The sequence below is a fragment of the Cryptococcus neoformans genome, chromosome 10 (assembly GCF_000149245.1).
Source record: "Cryptococcus neoformans var. grubii H99 chromosome 10, complete sequence".
NCBI classification, from domain to species: Eukaryota; Fungi; Basidiomycota; class Tremellomycetes; order Tremellales; family Cryptococcaceae; genus Cryptococcus; species Cryptococcus neoformans.
Window position 1 is genome coordinate 693703 of NC_026754.1, and position 21298 is coordinate 715000.

Below are 21298 nucleotides of genomic sequence, written 5' to 3' on the forward strand. Positions count from 1 at the left end.
ATGGTGAATGAGTGTCTGGGATGAGTACTCCTACACTGAAAGCCCGTTATATGTAATGACGGCCGTATCCGATATGATGTCCGATTCGACTTCTTTTTTCTATGATGTAAAAGTATGATGATGATGATTCTTTCCGACGCGCCACTGGGGCCGAGCGTGGAACATGGAATGGGCCTTCAGCGGCGATGGCCGTCAATCGTTCCCATACTATGGATACCACTTGTGTCGTGTACAGAGTAAGTAAACGAAGCATTTCAAAGATATATGCATGCATTCTGAGGAGTGGCTATCCAATCCAAGCCCATGCATTGCCCAAAAAGAGCCCAAAAGAAGTCGGGAAGCACAGGAAGATGTCTGAATGGACGCCGAAAAAAACCGATCAGGGACGAGGCGACATCCCCAAAAAAAGCGTTTGGGCGGGTCATGGATGAATCGTGGGTGAACGCTGAGCCATGGTGCGGCGGTGGACGATTATACGCAACGTTGTATATAAAGACTTCTTTCTCACACACTCCTTCTTCTCCCACTTACTCCTATCTTCTCCCTTCTTTTCCTCTCTCATCTTTTCGCCACCCACCTACCGCTAACGGACTCTATTCACAAGTAGCAGTCCAGCTCCAGATTTCCGCGTCTGTCTCAGTTTACATTCTCTTCGCCACACGAAGTCCGGCACACCATGTCTGCCGCCGTTCCGCCCATGACCCCTCCTTTCGAGAAGGAAGAGAGTGAGCTTGTTCACAGGCGACCCTCTCCTGTTGACCAACTCGATCCCGCCTTCACACCGCCTCATACTCCCGAACAAAACCCTTGCAAGTCAACCAGTAAGTCGCCGCCTAGATTTGCAGTAGAATTTCTTCTGACATTTTTCTCAAGAGGGCAAGGGAATTGATCCCATCGACCCCACTCTCCTTGCTTCTGACCGACATATCCCCGATAACTACGTCTCCTACACCATTGCCAACCAAAAATACCTTCCTCCTATCACATGGAAGAACTTGATCTACAATATCCAATGGATCTCCTTCCTCGCACTCACTGTCACTCCTTCCCTCGCTATATATGGAGTGTTTACCACCGCCTGGAATACTAAGACTGCCATTTGGAGGTGAGCATCAGTGTCTACTCCGTGTGCGATTGGACTGACGATGCGCAGTGTTATCTACTATTTCATCACTGGTCTCGGAATCACCGCTGGTTACCACCGTCTTTGGGCTCACCGTGCCTACAATGCCGGTATTCCTCTTCAATTCGCTCTCGCCATTGCCGGTAGCGGTGCTGTTGAAGGTTCCATCAAGTGGTGGTGCCGAGGTCACCGAGCTCATCACCGTTACACCGACACGGAGCTTGACCCATACTCCGCCGAGAAAGGCTTTTTCTGGTCCCACGTTGGATGGATGTTGGTCAAGCCCAGAGGCAAGATCGGTGTCGCCGACGTCAGTGATTTGAGCAGGAACAGGGTCGTAAAGTGGCAACACAGGAATTACATCCCTTTGATCTTGGGTATGGGTTTCGTCGTCCCTACTGTTGTCGCTGGTCTTGGCTGGGGAGATTGGAGGGGTGGTTTCTTCTTTGCTGGTGCTGCAAGGTTGTGCTTTGTCCACCACGTGAGCACTTATAGTGTCGAGTCAACAGGACTTATGCTGACTTGCGCGTCATTCAGTCTACTTTCTGTGTCAACTCTCTTGCCCACTGGCTTGGTGAGCAGCCCTTCGACAACAAGCACTCTCCTCGAGACCATATCATCACTGCTCTTTGCACCATTGGCGAGGGTTACCACAACTTCCACCATCAATTCCCTCAAGACTTCCGAAACGCTATCAAGTGGTTCCAGTACGACCCCACTAAGTGGTTCATCTGGACCATGTCTCAGCTCGGTCTCGCCTCTCATTTGAAGCGTTTCCCTGACAACGAGGTTAAGAAGGGTCAGTACACCATGAAATTGCAGCTTCTCAAGGAGCAGGCCGACCAGCTTGAATGGCCCAAGTCTAGCAACGACCTTCCTGTCATCAGCTGGGACGATTTCAAGGCTGAAGCGAAGGAACGCTCTCTTGTTGCTATCCACGGTTTCATTCACGACTGTTCTTCTTTCGTTGAGGACCACCCTGGTGGTGCCCACCTCATCAAGCGTGCTATCGGTACTGACGCCACTACCGCCTTCTTTGGTGGTGTTTACGATCACTCCAACGCTGCTCACAACTTGCTCGCTATGATGCGTGTCGGTATCCTTGATGGTGGTATGGAAGTTGAACACCTCAAGCGACGTCCCGCCGAGTCTGCAGCTTCTTCTGTCACCAACTCTCCAGTCTCTTCCGCCTCTGCCTCCTCTGTCGACATCCAATCTCTCGCTGACGACGACTTCCGTCTCGACCAGACTCAACTCAACTCTCAAGGTCCCAAGCCTAAGGCTCCTTTCGGTCAGCCTCAGGCTCAGGTTGCTGACAGGTGGACGCTTTCTGTGCCCCCGAGTGAGAAGTTGAGGATCGTCCAGACTGTACCCGAGATCAGGCCGGGATTGTTGACTCACCGGCAGGCCGGAAAGCTCGACAAGGTCACCAAGGCTGATGTCGGGGGCGAGGTGAACGAGTTCATCGGGGAGAAGCCTGTGGCTGCGGCTTAGAAGGGTCTTGCGGGTGTTTCTATTTTCCGTTTTTGGGTCGAGCATATTCATATTCATTACTCTCTTTAAATAGCATCAATCATTCCTTTCGCATTCACAGTCCTGTTATGTGTGTCTATATACAGTAAATGTAGGAAGAAGGTAACCGGAAATGCATAAACATGTGAAAATAACACTCCTTACATGTGCAGGCTGGCACTACCCGGTGGCGGCTTGCATACCATTATTGGCCAATAATAATAGCTTATAAAGCAGAAGCATAGCGTTGTTCTGGCTTTACGCCGACAGACGCCGTCAACGATTCCTCTGTCACATACTCCCTTCGACTTCGGCGAATTTTTAGACGAAGATTCCGACCCTATTCCATCTTCATCTTGACTCTATAAGCTTTCACCAAGACCATGTAACCGCTTCAGGTTTTTCACATTTTACCCCTCGTGAGAAATCAAAAAGACATGCGAGACGTCTTCTTAACTTACTGAGTTTTTTGAAGAGGCATAGAATGGGCTTTTTACTCCAAGTCTTTATGTAGAAACGTAGACATTTTGCAAAGTGTTTAGCCTACCTTATTCAGCCTCCTTTATCAGTGTTTTATGTCAGCTTCATTCATGCTGTTGTTGACGATCCCGCTCAAGACCATCTACTTTTAAAGCGTCACCCCTTGACTGTCATCTAATAAAATAATGATGCAGCCAGATGTATCAGGATCACAATCATTAAGGAGCACTACATCCGTTCTCGCTCAACCTTGGATAAAACAGCGTACAATAGGTCCTTCATATATCCTTATTTCTCCGTCTCTTCCTTGTCTCCCAACATCTCTCTAGCAGCCATCGCCTCCTCAAACCAACCCTTCACCTCTTCTGTCTCCTCGCCGAAGCTCATCTCCTTTTCCCATTCACTTGCTTCGCTTTCTTCCTCCTCGCTATCGTCACCGTGCGGCGATGATTGAGAGATAGCGGCGGCAGGGATAGAGTTGGTAGCGGAAAGAAGTGAGCGGGTGAGGGTGGACGAGGGGGAGAGGAGCGAGTTGGGGTTCCTGCGGGCATGAGAGGAGAGCGAAGATTGTGGTTGAGGCTGGGGTAAAGGTAGCGGTTGCGGTTCGACCGCTGGAAGCGCGTGGATTGAGGTAGAATGGTCCACTCGTCCAGAAAGCGATGGGGGAACAAGAGCGACGGAGGAAATGGGACGCTCATGGATGGTCAGGGATTCGATCAAAGAGGTGACAGCATTTGCGGATGGAGGTGGTACTGAAGCCTCGCTGGCAAGAGGTTGTTTGAGGTTGGATATGATCTGTTTCGGGGGCAGAGCAGGCTTTGAGACGGGTGAGGGCGTAGCTTTAGCTATCGAGTCTTTTCGAGTCGCCGTTTTTGGTTCCTCCTTCATCATTGCTTCCAAATCCACTTCCCCTCTCTCTTCCAGTTCTTCGAGTAATTCTATATCTTCCACTTTGCCTCGTAACCACACCGCCTCCCTATCCAATTTACCTTCGATCCACCCGCTTTTTGCTTTGCACTTCTTTGAGCAATATCCCTCTTCCTCGTTTCCCTCTTTGGGTTTAATTGTTCGTGCACGGGTTGAGATGACAAAGCGTCTTGATGATGAGTAGGGTCGGTAAGGCGGGTTGGGGCAGACGGGGTAAGAGCAGAGGGAGTTGAGGTGGCGTTCGTGGGTTATTTCGAGATATTGGGGCGGGGTGAAATGTGGAACCTATGTGGTATAGAAACCGGATATCAGGTAGTTAGTGACATGTGTAATGTAGTTATGTATCGGCCATGCACTCACAGTCTTTTTAAACGTAGCCCGATCAACAGTCTCTTCCATAAGCTTATCCATCCATCTCTCAACTCGTCGCTGTAGTTGTGCTTTCCTGATAGCAGCACGCTTCAGAGCTTCAGCATCTTCTCCACCAGGTGGGGATATGCTAACATCTCCCGAGGGAATTGAAGTAACGTCGACGCGGGCAGAGCTGGGACCGGCGGATGGCTGAGGGTGATCGCGCGCTGCGACGGAGAGGCGGACGGGGTTGCGCGGGGCGGGAGGGACTAGGGGAGCGGGAGCGGGGGGAGAACCTGCAAGGGATGATTGAGAGGTTGATATGGCGATTGGCATAGTCTTTGAGGGACGGTTCGCTGGAATGGCGAGGATCGCAAGAGTAAAGATTAAAAGAAAGAGATGGAAGATGAGTTCCAACTTTGAGTTTCGCGAGTGGTTTCTTATCTTTCACATTCTTCGATTTTCCTATCACTCTGGTTGATTTCTAATTTCTTGGCCGATGCTAGATATCTGCATACCAATAATGAAGTTGTACGTAAATATGCCATGTAAAATGCTATCCGTCATATGAACTATGCTAATCATACAGATGTTACTCAAGCTCAAGAAGAGATGACAAATCGTCGTTTTAGATAATGTCCTTGCTATAATCCTTTTACTATAGGATCGTACTATCTTCCACTATCTCACAGAAGCAAAACAGCACTAATGGCCGCTATCACAAATCCCAAGCCAGCGCTCAACTTCGCCGCTCCGCTAATAGGGTTGTTGGTTGCGGAGGACGTACTTGCCGCTCCCCTAGAGTTCGTTGCCGCTGCACTAGTAGCTTCGGTGGCAGAAGCCTGGGTAGAGGAGGCAGTGACGGAACCGCTCCCATTAAGCGACACATAATCAGAGTAACCGAGAACAGTTCCATTGGAACTGACAGCTCTTGCTTGCACCCATGGGTACGAAGCCGCAGTGTCCTTGGAAAGCGAGAAGTAGGTCTCGAATTTAGTCTTATCTACCTGGTTCAGCTTGGAATGGGACGCAGATCCCGAAAGAGAGGTGGCGCCGTACAACACCCAAAAGGAAATTTCGGTAGCACCGTTCCAAGAGGTGTAGATATCGTACTGGTCGGTGGTAGAGTTGGAGATGACAGTGAGGGCGGGAGTAGTCCGGGGGTAACCGGTCCAGTTGGATCGAAGGGCACGATAGCCCTGGACGTTGCCTACACCAAACTGAGCGGAAGAGAGAAGGGTACCATCTGATGAGTATTCGGAGAAGAAGGGGATTTGACCCCAGCTATATGTGAGTTAGCTTTTTAGCAACCTTTTCACGAAGACGAGTCACTCACCCCAAGATATAGTTCCCATTTGTCTGCTCTTGCATACTTCCCTGACTCGGCGACACAGTTTGGTTCCATGGCAAGTACTCGTGCGCCAAAGTGATGGACATGGCATCGGTGTCCACGTTCAGTAAGAGACCCCTTGCCATCCTCTCGTCAGATTCCCATGAACTGGCGGCATTGTCGAAAATGCTGATCTGAGTATAGTTGTTGATCCAGCGGGCATCGTGCTGCCACTCGAAATTGGTACCTCGGCCCATGTTAAAACTAGAGTTACGGCCGTTGATGGTCCAAAGGACCTCGCCGGTAGATGCAGAAATCTGGTAGACGGCATGACAGTGTCGAGAAGATACGAGGTAATTGCCTTCAAGATCTTTTTCAATAGAGTTGATGTGCTGATAATAAAATGAGTTGTTTGACTATATGCATAGAGGGTCCAGCCACTTACAAAGTAGTCCCATGCGGAAGATTCCGCCACACCAGTTGATCCGGGGTCATTGTAACATTCTCTAGGGTCGATATGGTCCAGAGACTTCCAAGAAAATAGAGCCTCCCCTATCTCATTATTTAGCACCTCGTAACCGACTCAACTGAGAAGAACTTACCAGTAGCAACGTCAATCTCCTCAAAAGCGCCCCCGAGAATCCAGCCTGAAGTTCCATCTTCGGTAGTAACATTCCATGATGAGAGATCGTACTGCTCCTTAATATAGACGGTAGCAAGAACGGTGTCCTTGTCGGTAAGAACAAACTGGAGGGATATTAGGACGGTCATATCATGAGATCGGTCTACGTACCTCGTGAAAATCGATACCAGAGCCCGAAATGGTAGAGGAACTATAGGCCATCGGTGAGCACGGGCACTCGTTCGGAAGGCATGGCACTCACATGTTGGCAATGAGATTGTAATTCTGATCATAGATCAAGCCAAAACCGTTTCCATAGCCGTTACCATAAAACTGACCGCCCCAAGTAGCAATCACTTGGTTGCTTTTGTATGTCCCAACGGAGAATGACATGGTCTGGCCAATGCCAAATTCCTTGCCATGCATGACGACTTCGCCGTCGTTGGTGTAGATGATACAGGTTGGTGTTTCGACATCACTGCCTCGAGGAGCAAGGAGAAGATAACCGGAAGGGAGATCAGCGGAGGGATAGACGTTAAAATTCCATTCAGCTCTATTTTTGTGGATGAGCTTCGACTTCACATTATAATTAGATGGGAGCTACGCACGCCGTCCAGTTGACAGTCTTGAAGGTTTGCACAGGAGCTGCACCCAGCGCACCAGAAGAGTAGTCTGAACTGTTAACAAGGTATGCCCGGGCGAATGGAGCTACTCCAATTGCTGTCGAAATGATTAGTGGCAAAAGCATATTCGTTATATGGACATAAGCTGGAAGCTGTTGGAGAAGTGCAGTGATTAATGTTGGGAAGGACGTCTGTCGCCAGTCTGTGCTTGATCCTTTTTGTTGTCCTTGTGTACTGGTTATTGTAAGTCAAGTGGACGAGGAGATAGGTTACGAATGAACATCAGTTAAACATGGCCATATATTTGACATTCATTGACCAAATGGAAAATGGTCATCTTTGGTAATCGGATGCGGATGGCAATTAAGGCAGAATTGAAAAGTTGCGAAAGTAAACAAAGGAGATACGTATGAAGAAATAACGGCATGACGTGGTCTGGGCGCCGATGGTTGTTTGCGGGCGAAGGCCAAAGGTGGAGAGCCCTTAATCTGGTATGTACGCGATCGACGGAAGCCAAGAAGCGATATAAATAGATGCGGACAGCAGTAAACAACTGGTTTTCGTTCCTGTCGAGGAACTCCACCGCATGATTGTCGGTACGCGGGCAAGTGCATGGAGAAGGGTTGGCTGGAGGACAGGCAACGAAGAGATGAAAGTGGAAGAAATGAAGCGCGAAAAACAAAAAGATTCCAGCGAGAGGTGAGCTGCGCAGAGGAACAACAAATACACCACCAGGAACACGTCATCCAGGCCGCCAATCGCGGGTTGCGCTAGACCGGACGATGATACAATTTAAAGGGATGAAGAAAGGGCAAGCAGCCGAACCGTGAACAGAAGAGGGAAGGACATGGTGAGCGAGGATGAGAATCGTTGCCCCGCCCCGGACTCTCCCTTGGCTTCCAGGTCTAGTGAGGCACAGAGGGGCGCAGGAGAAATAAAGCCGTCGCGTGGAGCAAATCTTTCTGCTGACGAAGGGTCCCTTCTCATCGGACGAACAACGAAGAAGAGGCTGCTAATGACTAGGGTCAATGCCGCCGCATGCAGCATCATGTTGTAGCAGTCGGGTCCGTCCGCTAACCTCGACTGTAGCTATGCCTTTTAAATCTGTTACTATCGTACAGCTTGCCTTCCCACCGCCAGCCACCAAAAGGATACTAATGACGGAGCAAGGATACCATGTCACTACTTGCAGTGTACTACTATAGCAAGGAGCGCGGCAGCAAAAGCTGTAATGTGTCATTTGGAAGGTGCTGAGGAGGACTTTTATTTCCCCATCGCTTCTCTATGCCTACAGTCCGAATCAGCTTTCAGCAGCACACATCGCTCATCTCACCAAAAGAAACACATTTCTTCATGCATCGACGAAGCTATACTCACTTGTAGAGGCCCCACACGTCCCGGTGCTGCCCGGCCGCTGCTGGCTGAGTGGAAAGTGCCACACTCGCGGTTGACGCGGCGAGCTCCCCTCTCTATTCTAGCTCACTCCTCGCGCTATCTGCATACATCCACCCCCATACATCCTCCGCAACCCATATACATCCCTCAAAATGAACTTTGAAGACATCGAGGACAAGGATGGTACGTACAACCATCTAATGGCCAAAAAAACAGGTTTCTAATACTCTTCTGCAGGCGTCAGGTTCTCCTGGAACGTGTGGCCTTCTAGCCGGCTCGAAGCCACCCGAACTGTAGTACCCATCTCTGCCCTCTACACCCCCTTGAAGGAACGGGAGGACCTTCCCCCTGTCATGTACGAGCCTGTTACCTGTAAGGGCTCATCTTGTAAGGCTATCCTCAACCCTTACTGGTATGTTCTTTGCCTGTTTCCTCAAGCGCGACGCAGGAAATTCCGTGTGCTAATTGAGTTTTACAGCCAAGTCGACGTCCGAGGCAAAATGTGGATTTGTCCCTTCTGTCTCCAGCGTAACCCTTTCCCTCCTCATTATCACCAGGATCTTTCCCCTAACAACCTTCCTCCCGAGCTTCTGCCCAAGTTCACCACCATCGAGTACACCCTTTCTCGTCCTGCCCAAATCCCTCCCATTTTCCTCTATATTGTTGACACCTGTGTCGATGAGGATGAGCTCAAGGCACTGAAGGAGACTTTGGTGGTTAGCTTGAGCTTGTTGCCCCCCAATGCGTTAGTCGGCTTGGTCACTTACGGTACTATGGTGCGTTATGTGTGATTTTTGCCGTAATCCCGTCTAACGAATTTCATAGGCCATGGTCCACGAACTCGCCTACGCCGACTGCCCCAAGGCCTACGTTTTCCGAGGTTCCAAGGATTACCAACCCAAGCAGATCGCCGACATGCTCGGCCTCAACCCCTCCAACCGCCCCATTCAGCCCGTGCGCCCTGGTCAACCTATGCCCGCCCCTGCTGCCTCCAAGTTCCTTATGCCTGTCCAGGCTTGTGAATTCCAGCTCACCAACATCTTGGAGCAGCTCCAGAGGGACCCTTGGCCCGTGGATCAGGATAAGAGGCCTTTGAGGTGTACAGGTGTGGCTTTGAGCGTGGCTGTCTCTCTGCTTGAGGTGAGTTTTTGCCGTTGATGTCACGAAGGCAAGGCTGATAGAGGATAGACTGCCTTCCCCAACACTGGTGCCAGGATAATGCTTTTCTCTGGTGGTCCTGCCACTGATGGACCTGGTATGGTCGTTGGTCCCGAGCTTCGAGAGCCCATCCGATCTCACCACGACATTGACCGTGACAGCGTCAAGCACTTTAAGCGTGCCTCCAAGGTAAGTCACAATGAAGGGCGCTGAACATGGACTGATGGGTTCACTAGTTTTACGAGGCCCTTTCCAAGCGTGCCTCTGTAAACGGCCATGCTATTGATATCTATGCTGGTTGTCTCGATCAAGTCGGTTTACTTGAGATGAAGTCGCTCACCAACGCTACCAACGGCTTTATGACCATCTCTGATTCGTTCATGACTGCTATTTTCAAGCAGAGCTTTTTGCGTACGTTAGGCAAGGATGAGCAAGGGTATTTGAAGATGGGCTTCAACGCGACTTATGATGTTCTTGTAAGTCTGCACCTGTTCCTCAAAAAGATGTGAAGTTAATTTTTCGCGGTAGACCACAAAGGAGCTCAAGATCTCTGGTGTCATTGGCCATGTTATTTCCGCCAACAAGAAGTCATCTTGTGTCGGCGAAACCGAAATCGGTATTGGTCAAACTTCTGCTTGGAAGGTTTGCTCCCTCACTCCCAAGAGTACCCTCGCTACCTACTTTGAGGTCGTCACCCCTGCCGGCCAAGCCCTCGCCCCCAACCAGTCTGGTCTCATTCAATTTGTTACCCATTACCAACACTCCTCCGGCCAGTACCGCTTGCGAGTCACCACTGTGTCCCGAGTCTTTCAAGAAGGCGGCCACCCGTCTATCGCCGCGTCCTTCGACCAGGAAGCCGCTGCTGTCCTTATGGCGAGGATTGCCGTGTTCAAGGCGGAGATTGATGACTCTCCCGACGTTCTCAGGTGGCTGGATAGGATGTTGATCAGATTGTGCCAAAAGTTTGCCGATTACAGAAAGGAAGATCCGACAAGCTTCCAGCTCAGTCCAAACTTCTCAATCTATCCGCAATTCATGTTCCACTTGCGACGAAGTCAATTTTTGCAAGTATTCAACAACTCTCCTGATGAGACGGCTTTCTACCGGTATGTCTTTTACCTTTTTTTGTTTTTCTTTTTTTTTAGTTGTGAATAAATGCTGACATTACATAGCCATGTTCTCAACGATTCGGATGTCAACAATTCTCTCATCATGATTCAACCCACTCTCATGTCTTATGGCTTTGACTCTGAGCCCCATCCCGTCTTACTTGACTCTGTCTCCATCCGTCCCGATGTCATCCTTCTTCTCGACACTTTCTTCCACATTCTCATTTTCCACGGTGAGACCATTGCCCAATGGCGTAAAGCCAATTATCAAGAACAGGAAGACTATGCCAACTTTAAGGAGCTGCTTGAGGCCCCTATTGGCGATGCCCAAGAATTACTTGAAGACCGAATGCCCATCCCTCGATACGTTGTTTGTGACCAGGGCGGAAGTCAAGCGAGGTTCTTGCTGAGCAAGTTGAACCCTTCAACTACTCACATGAGTGGGAGCAATTACGGCGCTGGACCTGCTGGTGGTCAGGCGATCTTTACGGATGATGTCAGTTTGCAAGTGTTCATGGAACATCTCAAGAGGTTGGCTGTGGGGGCGTCTACTAGTTAGAGGGTGTATAAAAGATTTTGCTTTAATTATGCAACGATGTTATTGTAACGGACTCTCTCGTCGGAATGCCGTCACGTTACATCATGAAAACCTCAAGACATTGACCAAAAACAATGAATAGTGCATCAAACCTAAGCAGACTTCTTCTCCTCGCCTTCTAATCTCTCTGACTCTTGCGCGCTAGTAGTTTCCTCTTGCTTTCCATAGAGCTGCATCATCCCTGCCCACCACTTCCTTCTCTGCTCCATGACCACCCATTGCCTCTCCTCTAAACTCAGCTGCGCATACTTCTTTGAGAATCTGGTGTAATCTTTCCGTGTAAGTCGTTCTCCAAATGCAGGAGGGGGAACGTTGGGGGAGAAGGAGGGTAAGTTGGGACGAGAAGCAGAAGCGCGGGAGAAGGGGTTGAAGAATGTCGTGTGTGACTGGTCGTCGTCGTCTCGGGTGGCTACGTATGGTCGCAACTGTTTCCCAGCAAACTCCCATTAATTTCCTTCCTTTCCTAATGAGGTTTTGTTGGATGGATGGAGCTACTAACCTCGGTATTGTCCAAAGCATCCTTCCCAGGTCCGACAAACACCCTAACTCGGTCATCCAACAGTCTATATTTGGATTTTCCACGAACGACGTGAACACCTGGAGCACCCGTTCGGTGACCAGCTCCGGGAACTCTTGACTGACCAGTACCTATAATTAACCACCCATATCAGCACAGTCGCAAGGTTAAAGCAATAGAGAGAGAGAAGAAGAAGAAAGCGGGAGGGGACTGACCTTTGTAGAAATCCTTGTTACCCCTTTTACCGGTTAAGGGGATACGGGAAGCACCAGCAAGAATAGAGGTAGGTCGCATCTTTTGTTCTTCTTGGGGCGCCTGGAGAGCCGTGGAGTGATGAGGCGAAGAAAAAGTCGTTAATACGATGTGAGACTCTTGAATATCGGGAAAAGACGAAATGTCGAAGGAAAGAGGAGAGTAGAAAGGTTTTAGGCGCGGGAAGAGGGAAAAACTGGGAGCAAAAAGGCCCGCGAAATTAATGGTACGCCTAACTTCAAGGCTCTGGCTTGTACGCGATTCAGGCACGGACGCGTTTGACTGCAAATAATGATGTTCCGAGAACTAAGAATCCCGATAATCAGCATTATAGGACCACTTATAATACTTCCTTACCATACCTGCTGGAGCACAATCTCAAGCCATGGAGGACGACTACTTCTCAATTACGTCCATCTTGGCTGATAACCATGTAAGTTGCGATAGACTTGTGTGCCAGAGTGCCATGGACGTGACTGACGCGATCTCTGCTTATGCTTTGGGAATAGAAAATGTCGTGCACTTTTGCGCTTGATGTTGAGGGTCTAGGATATCTGGAAGGGAGCACCGAGAATGATGTGGGCTAATGAAGCTGTGATCAGGCAACTTTGCTGATAAATGGTGTAGATCCGTGAGGGCACGAAAGTTGAGCTTCCCTTTTGGTTGGCCCAGACATTAAGTGTCAAGTGAGCGAATAACTATTTTCCACCTCCCGTGCATGTGTCTGACAACTTCTCTACTAGTCAATTCACAACATTCGCACTGCCTCTTCCGTACTCCAGCCGTGTCCAGTCGGCCTTGGTCGCATCTCCTGTCAGCGTCAAACTCTCCAACCTAGTTGGTGGGAATGGGTGGTGGTACCGCTGGGGAAAGAAGCTTGCAGACATGCTGGAGGATGAACAGGCTACAAATATCCGAAATATGCTTTTGAGAGTAAGTGCAAAAGACTTGCGGTATAAAGAATCTAATTGACGAGAGGTTCCCAGGCGTTCACAGGGCGACTACCGACTTTACAAGATTTGGCGGCGCACCACGCATCAGCAGATCATACCATGCCAGAGCTGAGTACAAGCAAAGCGGAGATGTTTCGGGACGGAATGGAAGGGGATGAAAGACAGTGTAAGTCCCATCTTAGTTGTGATTGAGATTCAAAGCGAGGGCTGAACTATACGATTTAGTATTCTCCATCGGGCAAGATTCAGGACGATTATTCAAGGCGTGGTATGACAGGAAGAAAGGAAACAGGTGATTAACTATTATACTCGTAAGTTGACTGTATGGACAGAACATCGAATGCTAACTCTCCTGCTTGTTGCAGCCATTTGTGCATTTTGATTTAGATATCCGAACATGTATTGTTGTATAATCTTTGAATTGTTCAGCCTTGAGTACAGTCAATGGTCTCTTAGGACGCAGGGGATGGCAGTCTTGAATGGGAGTCATGATCGTCATATCTCTAACCTCTTAACCTCTTATAAGCCTTGTGATGATTCCTTCTTTAAGCTTGGTAGAACTACGGGTCGGTGGAAAGCAAGCGGTTAATAAGCAATGTAACGGTGACAGCCATGGTTGCTCACTTTTGTCCTTATGCTAATTAAGGCCTTTGAATTGCTAACGCAGCTTGGCCAAAGCTAATCTGATTTTGCGTGTCTAGAAGAGTCTTTTGCAGGATACCATATTCTGGGGTGTGGCGGTAAGCGGAAGTGAACGGTGCCTTAGTTTTATAGTCGCGTTTCTTCTGGGCGGTGCGTGACGGGTGACTGGCTTTCTCCTGTAATCTCCTCGCAACCCCCGTTTACCGCCCCAGCTCCAGCATATACCCTAGCCTCGTAAGCCTGCATACTGCACTGCCATGCCATATCTTCTTTCTCTGTTCCAGCTCGTATCCTAGCTCACCAAAGCACTCGGCAAGCCATCCCTTTCCATCATCTTCGACAAACACGCGCCTGCCTCCGCGTGAAAAGGAGGGATCTTGCTTCCAAACTCGCAGAACGAAGCTAGAGCCACGGCCTGCATCAAATAAAGCTCCAGACACAAACATCTGTCTATTTCCTCTCTATCATTTATATCCCTTTCTTTAAGTACCCTGTCAGAGACAGCTTGACTTATCGTCCACCTGGTGTGCGACGCGTTTTCATACACAGCAGGCCTTAACACAGCACCGCATTTTTACTTTCGACTTGCCTGGGGCTGTACCGATTGAGATTGTCCAAGCCACTATATCTCATCGTCCATTCGCCACAAGGAAACTTCAAAGACCTTTTCAAAACCATACAACTTGGCCGTGCTCCAGTCCTTTATCATTTTCAGCTTCCACTGGTGTAGAGTCTTTGATCCTCGAGCATCGCTCCGGTTCCTCTACGTCAAGAGTGACGAACCTCAATTTATCAACACGCTAAGACTGCTCTTTTGACAAGATGCGGTCTTCTTCGTCGAGTATTCTATATGGGGCGCATCTTCTCCTTGGACTACTCATGTGGACGCACATCTTTCCTTGCTTAGTGAATGGGCAATCAGCTGCCGCTACTTCAACAGCGAGAACATCTGGAGCGGCCGCTGCGACTTCTGCTGGGGCTGCAACGTCTACAGCCGCTGTAGCAACTACTTCTGCCGCTGGGGCTGCTACTTCAACAACGACTGCAGCTGTTACGACCTCGGCTGCTTCCTCTGCAGCTGCAACTGGTAAACCCTATTTAACAATACATAACGTGGAAACTATGACCGCATGTGGTCTTGGACGGTAAGTATCGTCTGTCTCGTTTCCCAGAGCCGATAGCTTACATAGCTTAGAATCTACTGGAACGTATACAACGAGGATGACTCTAAAGTGAACATCACAATATATGCTGTAAATGCAGGAGTCGACCAGGATGTCCCTTCTGCCAGCGCAACTCCTACCTCAGCCGCCAGCACTTCTGCTGCTGCAACCTCACAAAGAACATCCAGTGCCGTCACTTCAGGCGCAGCAGCTACATCTTCTGCCGCTCATTCTACTACTGCCGCCGCCGCTTCTACCGCAGTCGCCAACGCAACATTGTCTCGCCGTACCAATCTTAACATCAACAGGACCATCATTACCCAGTTGGCCAATCATGGTTATGATTGGGAATCTGTTGCTCTTCCCGAGGGTCGATACTATATCTACGGCTATGTAGACGATGGTTACGGCACTTCAAACACGAGCAACATTTTCAGTGTCATTGAGGGGTCAAACACAAGCTGTTTAGCGGCATATGAGAGCATGAGTAAAACCGCAACAGCTACGGGCCAAGCTAGCCAAAGTGCGACCTTGGGAGCTGGTACAAGCGATAGCGGCGCCTCTGAGAGTTCGAGCGGTATTGGCGGCGGTGCGATCGCAGGTATCGTCATTGGTGTCCTGGCTGGTCTTGGAGCACTCGCGGCTTTGGCGTTCTTCTGTCTTCGTAAACACAGACGAGATCGAACATTTGGAAACAGATGGGATGGCGACGATCATCAGATGGGTATGACTCATCGTCGAGTGATTTCAGGTTCAACAGCACCATCAGATCCTGGCCATTCACCAGGTTATAATTCCATCGGTATGGGCAATAAAGGAATGGATAAAGGAGAAACCGTGGGTAACACTGTGGTGATAGGCGCTTTGAGGAAGGATGGCAGCTATAACTCGAGCAGGACTCAAGCTAGTGCCGAAGGTATGGGTCGTACAGTCGAAGAGATGCCTGTTCCTCCTGCTATGACCGATCAGTTTACTACAGACGGCGAGAAAGACGATCAAGAAGTCCTTCAGGACGGAAGTTCCCAAGGCCACGACCCATTTAAAACGCCTACGATTCCCGAACTTTCCTTTCAGCCTACTCAGCATTCTCAACCTGTCTTCTCACCGATTGAAACCGATTCTAACCGACATTTATCATCAGATCCTATACCTCCTCCGCCCATAGCCGCTAGGAACTCTATCAGTCAACCGCGCACATCCCTCTCCGAGAGCCAACCTAGTCAGCCGCGCCCTACCTCACAAGTTCACACCAGACGCAAGGCATCACAGGGCTCAATGGGTCCAGGAGACTCGCCGAATCCCAATACTGGCGGTTCGGGCTTGGGGAGAAGTAACTCTACTAGGCGAAAACCTGTACCGAGCCTTGGGCCGGAGTTGAGGGGAGAGTTGGCGAGACAGGCGAGTTTGAAAACAAAGGAAGAAGGCGCAAAGGCGATGCCTCAGGTGGGATTGGGATTAAAGCAATCGCAAGAGGCAGTGAGAAACGAGGAAGGTCAGAAGAGTTATGTCCTTATGCCTGATCCTCCAATGCCCCAGAATTGAGATTGGGGGTTTATCAGATTATTTCCTAACAAATTTTGTGTCTTGGGTTTTGTATATGTCACGATGTATTTATAGTGAGCTGTGAGATATACATACGTAAGCGTCTATAATACAGCCAATCTCGGCGCAAGGAGGGTTTACATCAAGTCAGCGGCAGCCTGGGTCCTTTCCTCCTTGTCAATTCCTTCCAGAACTTCGATGACATGCTTGTCAAGACCTTCGGGGAGTCGCATGACACCGTTAGTAGTGACGAGTCGGTAGGTAGGCAGGGGTGAATAAGTGTCCGCCACAATCTGTATTATCATGTTAAGAAGAGCAACTTAAGTATTTAAGATGGGAAAGGGCAGCATACCTTGCCCTCTTGGACGTAGACGGAGCCGATGATGTCTTCAGTTTCACCTATCCTCCCAGCGGGTGGGATGGCACGTTCGTCTTCACAATTTGTTAGACCGCTTTAACCCATTTCCCCTTGATAGAGAAGTCCCCGGGTATCTGGCTTACCAGTAATATGTATCCATCCATCGACAGGTCGGGTTTCGGCCTCAAACTGCACTGTGGTCGCTTTGCCTTGCTCAAGTCCAGATTTAACCGCGTCGTCCAGTACTTTTCTATGATTTCAGGGAGAGTAAAGTACGTTAGCCTTGGGTTAGTCTTACAGAAAAAGAAGTCTCTCTACGCACCTAAACTTTGGTTCCTCTCTAAAATCATCCAAAGCCGCATCACCCAAAGGCAAGTACCCCAACACAGTCCTTGACCCGTAAATAGCAGGAGGATGAGGTAAGAATGACAAGGAGACGTATGACGAGTTGGGATGGTAGAAAAGATGAGGGTGGGAAGGGTCTTTAGAGGAAGGAAGTGGTGTCTCGGGTTGGGATTGGGGCCGCCAGGGAGTGGATGTGAATGGGCGGGCGAGGAGAGGAGTCGCTCGGAGAAGAGTGGGACGGAGAACGGATATCATTTTAGCGCTTAGGGGATGGCTGATCACTTATCCTCGATTGCTATCACCGCTCGCTATGCCTGGTACGTACTTGACTTGTAATACGATGCATATCACCATTTTTCGGTTTGTCTGCCAGACTTCTGGGAGACGGCGAAGATGATCCAGTGATGACATCAGATAATTCAGCGGTTACGTCCGCTTACGCAAACTTATTTCAGCCTCCACATACTTATTCTTCTCTATCCTTCGCGATCAACTCTATTCTTCTATTTAAGCTCAGTAACCATCGAGACACGTAGGACGAAAATGCCTCGATCCCTATCACAATCAAGAAGTAGGAGCAGGTCGCTCTCCACTCGCTCTCGTACTCGTTCGCCGTACTCGGACAGGAGCCCCTCTCCTTCAACGAAGGTAAGTTTGAGCTGATATTATTACTTTCATACAGGTGCTGAATTCATATGTGACAACTTTAGGGACCGCGAACACCGCACTTGATTAGGATATTTGTCACCAAAGGAAGACACACTCCTCTGGCTGACTTTGATGCCGGCGTCTTCCCGACAAGAGACGAATTCCAGGTTTACGCTTGGTAAGTCCTTGATTCTGCCAATCGAAGATAGTTAGAGCTGACTGCCATGATAGGCAAACGTCGACCCCCAGTGAACTTATAAAGCTTCTTTACCCATCATTCCCTGCTCCTTACCGATCTCCTCAAACTCGTTTCCACTTCCGACACGTTTATGTTGATGCCAACCCTCGTGGCCTGTATCGTTTCAAAGATCTCACCTCTTTCATTGGTCGCGACTTGCAAAGCGGCAATAATGATGACTCTATGAACCTGGATGAGGATAGGGAGCTTGGCAGAAGAGGAAGGAAGATTGAAGAGAAACCACTGGACGACTATGGGTTCGTTACTGGAGACTTTTTGAGCGTCAGCATTACTGTCCCAGAACCCCGGCATCCTGTCGGCTCGCTCGCTTCTGGTGCCCTTGCTGGCATTGCTGGTAACTCTTCCGCGGGCCCGGCCGGGTTGCGCGACCGTGAGGGCCCGAGAGGAGGATTTGGCTGGGGTGATCGGGGAGGTGATCGAGAACGATCGCAACGCGTCATTGCGCCATCCTCCGCGCCGGGAGAAGGATCAGACGCTACTCGATGGGGACGGGGTGCCCCTTTGCCGCCTCAAGATAGGACTGGCCCCAGGGGAGGGAGAGGGGGATACGAGAGGGCACCGTTGCCTGAAGGAAGGTGGAAACGAGAAGATGATAGGAATGGGCCCAATGGGCCGCCGAGGGATAGGAGCCGGAGTCCGAGAAGGGACCGAAGGGAGAGCTGGGGCAGAAGAAGGGATTAGTAGTATCCAAGAGAGGTCGTGAAGAGAGAAGAATATCGGGCAAAAAAGGAGTGTGACATTCTGCGTATATCTCACAGCCGCACTATATCTATGCATACGAAAACGAAATTTGTGGCGCTAAGCGTAGTTGATTCTTTGTTATGTTGAAAATGGAAAGATGCACGCAAGATGCCAGCCATCTACATCTGTGCCGCCGTCGAGAGAGAGCTGGGGAGAATGAGGGGCGTTAAGAAAATGTTAAGCGTGTTAAGAAAACCTTAAAGGCGGGCCGGCTTAGTGATCGCCGTCGTTCAGCAGTTCTCGTTTCGCTTCGCTCTGTTCCATTTTTATTTTCTCATCTCCATCTTCACAACTGCTTCTTTTCAAACAAATTCACCTCGCAACCAGCGACAGAAACAGATCCGCATCGCCAGTCCGTGTCGGAAAACGCATAGACAAATCACTCGCGACCACAAAGTCACCGGCCCCGACCCGACGACGCCACCAAACTCTGCTTCGATCTCCACCGGTCATTACGGCGCGTCCAAGAACTTCTACTTATATCCCTGCCCACAGCTCAAGGAGTCCATTGCCTTCCATGATGTCCTGGAAATTTGGTAAAAGTGAGTGCATTTCTGTACCAAGCTCAAGAACGATCGCGTCTTTTGTCTGCTAGTTTTTGGAAAGTCGTTGCTGACCAAGCCCTTGTTTGTTCTCTCATCGTCATGTTTTCTCTTATCATCCGCGTTTATTATTCGCCGCACAGAATTCAAAGAAGGAGGGTTCCTATCGGGCAAACACCACAGCTCCAACAACAACAGCCCTTCCGATACCTCTCGTTCCACCACTCCTACCCCTGGCAACCCCCACCCTGAAGATGCAGTCAAGCCGCCTGTGCCTAGGAGTGGTATGCTCAAGATCCGTGTGACTGCCGCAAAGGGACTTAGTTTGCCGCAAGGAGGTGAGTGTTGCATTTCATATGGTTAACTGGAAAATCCTGACGCGACTGTAGTCTCTGTCCCTGCCCCAGTCCAGGAAGCTCTTACCACCCATCCTACCCTTGCTTCCCGCATAGCTACATCTCCTCCCACCGCCATCGTCAAGGCGGCTGGTGCCAATCGTGACTCTCTCCAGCGTCGCCAAGTCTGGTGGCTTCCCTATCTCGTTCTTGAGTTCGACAAAAATGAAGTCCTCGTCGATGCGCTTGGCGGTGACTTGGCATCGCCAGTATGGATGTACAGTGCGACTTTTGATGTTTCTAGGATAAGCGAGATTAGCGCTACTGTGTACTTGAGGACAAGGGAGCCTCATGCAGAGGGCCGAGAAAAGTCTAACGGTGAAGGCGAGGGCGAGGATATGGGTAACTCAGACTTGTGCTTGGGTAGCATCAGATTCACGCCCAACTTGGACTCTTTGGTGAGTATGGTTGATGTCCTCGAAGTAGGACTTGTGAGCTTGTGCTGATACGGTGTTCAGAGGGTGACAGACGACTGGGTGACTGTGCAAGGCGGTGGTGGCTCAGGGTCTATTAATGTTCAAGTGTCCTTCAAGCCTGCTTCTGTGAATAACTTCTAATTTGAATTTCCTTGGATATGGCTAATGAATTTCACCACAGGGGCAAATTCTTACGATTGATAGCTTTGAGCTTCTTAAAGTTATTGGCAAGGGCAGTTTCGGTAAAGTCATGCAAGTCCGCAAGCGTGACACGCTCCGAATTTATGCTCTCAAAACCATCCGAAAAGCCCACATTGTCTCCCGATCCGAAGTTACCCACACCTTGGCAGAACGTACCGTCCTCGCCCAGGTTAACTGCCCTTTTATTGTGCCCTTAAAGTTCTCTTTCCAGTCCAAGGAAAAGCTGTACCTGGTCTTGGCGTTCATCAACGGAGGAGAGTTGTTCCACCACTTGCAGAGGGAGGGCAAGTTCAACGAGACTAGGTCTAGGTTCTACTCGGCCCAACTACTGCTGGCGTTGGAGCATTTGCACTCCTTCAATGTGATCTACAGGTGAGTCTTCTTCAGCATGTATGGCGAAAGAGCTAATTAACAATTTGCAGAGATTTGAAGCCCGAAAACATTCTGTTAGATTACGCCGGGAATATTGCCCTTTGTGATTTTGGACTGTGTAAACTCAACATGTCCAACTCGGACACCACAAATAGTGGGTATCTTCCTGTACACTTGCGAGCTCAACTAATTTTCCACCGTAGCCTTCTGTGGTACACCTGAATAGTATGTCGACCGCTTACCATCACTGTCAATATTAGCTGACATGACGTAGTCTTGCTCCTGAACTTCTTTCTGGTCACGGCTATACTAAATGCGTTGACTGGTGGACTCTTGGTGTCCTCTTGTACGAAATGCTCACTGGTCTTCCTCCCTTTTACGACGAAAACACCAACGAAATGTACCGCAAGATTCTCACCGAACCTTTGCGCTTCCCCGATGGCGTTCGTTCTGAAGCCAGGTCTCTTCTGACCGGTTTGCTTAATCGAGATCCTCGCCAAAGGCTTGGCGTCAACGGCGCCCAGGATATCAAGAATCACCCCTTCTTTGCCAAACACATCAACTTTACAAAACTCTGGAACAAGCAAATCCAACCACCTTTCAAGCCCGCTGTGGCGAGTGCTATTGACACTTCCAATTTCGATGAGGAGTTCACCAACGAGGTGCCCCTCGACTCGGTTGTTGACGACTCACATCTGTCCCAGACTGTGCAACAGCAATTGTA

At 49.6% G+C, this 21298-nt stretch overlaps 10 protein-coding genes; 6 read left to right on the forward strand and 4 right to left on the reverse strand.

The window, feature by feature from the left end:
• Positions 1-284: 284 nt before the first annotated feature.
• Positions 285-3199, forward strand: CNAG_04687 (stearoyl-CoA desaturase (delta-9 desaturase)). XM_012196756.1 has 5 exons: positions 285-821; positions 874-1105; positions 1154-1604; positions 1661-3054; positions 3111-3199. Exons 1-4 carry the CDS (start codon positions 677-679, stop codon positions 2615-2617), a joined length of 1785 nt encoding a protein of 594 aa, XP_012052146.1. The 5' UTR covers positions 285-676; the 3' UTR covers positions 2618-3054; positions 3111-3199.
• CNAG_04686 (hypothetical protein) lies at positions 3186-4802 on the reverse strand. XM_012196755.1 has 2 exons: positions 4403-4802; positions 3186-4327 (listed from the first exon to the last, which is right to left on the reverse strand). Exons 1-2 carry the CDS (start codon positions 4727-4729, stop codon positions 3404-3406), a joined length of 1251 nt encoding a protein of 416 aa, XP_012052145.1. The 5' UTR covers positions 4730-4802; the 3' UTR covers positions 3186-3403.
• Positions 4803-4883: 81 nt separating this feature from the next.
• CNAG_07856 (hypothetical protein) lies at positions 4884-7809 on the reverse strand. XM_012196615.1 has 7 exons: positions 6954-7809; positions 6608-6898; positions 6517-6556; positions 6326-6470; positions 6169-6275; positions 5730-6115; positions 4884-5677 (listed from the first exon to the last, which is right to left on the reverse strand). Exons 1-7 carry the CDS (start codon positions 7091-7093, stop codon positions 5080-5082), a joined length of 1707 nt encoding a protein of 568 aa, XP_012052005.1. The 5' UTR covers positions 7094-7809; the 3' UTR covers positions 4884-5079.
• A 13-nt stretch (positions 7810-7822) lies between these two features.
• On the forward strand, positions 7823-11241 carry CNAG_04684 (protein transporter SEC23). XM_012196754.1 has 8 exons: positions 7823-8546; positions 8601-8775; positions 8842-9139; positions 9189-9503; positions 9552-9710; positions 9758-9997; positions 10050-10627; positions 10694-11241. Exons 1-8 carry the CDS (start codon positions 8516-8518, stop codon positions 11187-11189), a joined length of 2292 nt encoding a protein of 763 aa, XP_012052144.1. The 5' UTR covers positions 7823-8515; the 3' UTR covers positions 11190-11241.
• Positions 11242-11289: 48 nt separating this feature from the next.
• CNAG_04683 (hypothetical protein) lies at positions 11290-12152 on the reverse strand. XM_012196753.1 has 3 exons: positions 11961-12152; positions 11728-11876; positions 11290-11653 (listed from the first exon to the last, which is right to left on the reverse strand). The coding sequence occupies exons 1-3, from the start codon at positions 12037-12039 to the stop codon at positions 11321-11323; spliced, it is 561 nt and encodes a 186-aa protein (XP_012052143.1). The 5' UTR covers positions 12040-12152; the 3' UTR covers positions 11290-11320.
• Positions 12153-12305: 153 nt separating this feature from the next.
• CNAG_04682 (DNA replication complex GINS protein PSF3) lies at positions 12306-13542 on the forward strand. XM_012196752.1 has 7 exons: positions 12306-12430; positions 12507-12575; positions 12625-12683; positions 12741-12930; positions 12984-13116; positions 13176-13261; positions 13316-13542. Exons 1-6 carry the CDS (start codon positions 12383-12385, stop codon positions 13244-13246), a joined length of 570 nt encoding a protein of 189 aa, XP_012052142.1. The 5' UTR covers positions 12306-12382; the 3' UTR covers positions 13247-13261; positions 13316-13542.
• A 152-nt stretch (positions 13543-13694) lies between these two features.
• CNAG_04681 lies at positions 13695-16386 on the forward strand. 2 transcript variants are annotated; one of them, XM_012196751.1, is made up of 3 exons: positions 13695-13826; positions 13910-14737; positions 14788-16386. In XM_012196751.1, exons 2-3 carry the CDS (start codon positions 14415-14417, stop codon positions 16295-16297), a joined length of 1833 nt encoding a protein of 610 aa, XP_012052141.1. In that variant the 5' UTR covers positions 13695-13826; positions 13910-14414; the 3' UTR covers positions 16298-16386. The 2 variants fall into 2 exon arrangements, with proteins under 2 accessions (XP_012052141.1, XP_012052006.1); XM_012196616.1 differs by having other exon boundaries at positions 13695-14737.
• CNAG_04680 (hypothetical protein) lies at positions 14439-17336 on the reverse strand. XM_012196750.1 has 4 exons: positions 16978-17336; positions 16799-16905; positions 16650-16729; positions 14439-16590 (listed from the first exon to the last, which is right to left on the reverse strand). The coding sequence occupies exons 1-4, from the start codon at positions 17253-17255 to the stop codon at positions 16435-16437; spliced, it is 621 nt and encodes a 206-aa protein (XP_012052140.1). The 5' UTR covers positions 17256-17336; the 3' UTR covers positions 14439-16434.
• Positions 17337-17505: 169 nt separating this feature from the next.
• CNAG_04679 (histone deacetylase complex subunit) lies at positions 17506-18769 on the forward strand. XM_012196749.1 has 3 exons: positions 17506-17648; positions 17711-17826; positions 17880-18769. The coding sequence occupies exons 1-3, from the start codon at positions 17544-17546 to the stop codon at positions 18586-18588; spliced, it is 930 nt and encodes a 309-aa protein (XP_012052139.1). The 5' UTR covers positions 17506-17543; the 3' UTR covers positions 18589-18769.
• A 124-nt stretch (positions 18770-18893) lies between these two features.
• The window catches only part of CNAG_04678 (AGC/Akt protein kinase), a 2749-nt gene continuing 344 nt past the window's right edge, over positions 18894-21298 (forward strand). Inside the window, exons 1-8 of the mRNA XM_012196748.1 lie at positions 18894-19190; positions 19334-19528; positions 19580-19983; positions 20044-20127; positions 20183-20574; positions 20625-20728; positions 20778-20799; positions 20849-21295. Coding sequence (XP_012052138.1) covers positions 19166-19190; positions 19334-19528; positions 19580-19983; positions 20044-20127; positions 20183-20574; positions 20625-20728; positions 20778-20799; positions 20849-21295 — 1673 coding nt within the window. The 5' untranslated portion in view covers positions 18894-19165. The remainder of the gene's footprint in view (positions 19191-19333; positions 19529-19579; positions 19984-20043; positions 20128-20182; positions 20575-20624; positions 20729-20777; positions 20800-20848; positions 21296-21298) is intronic.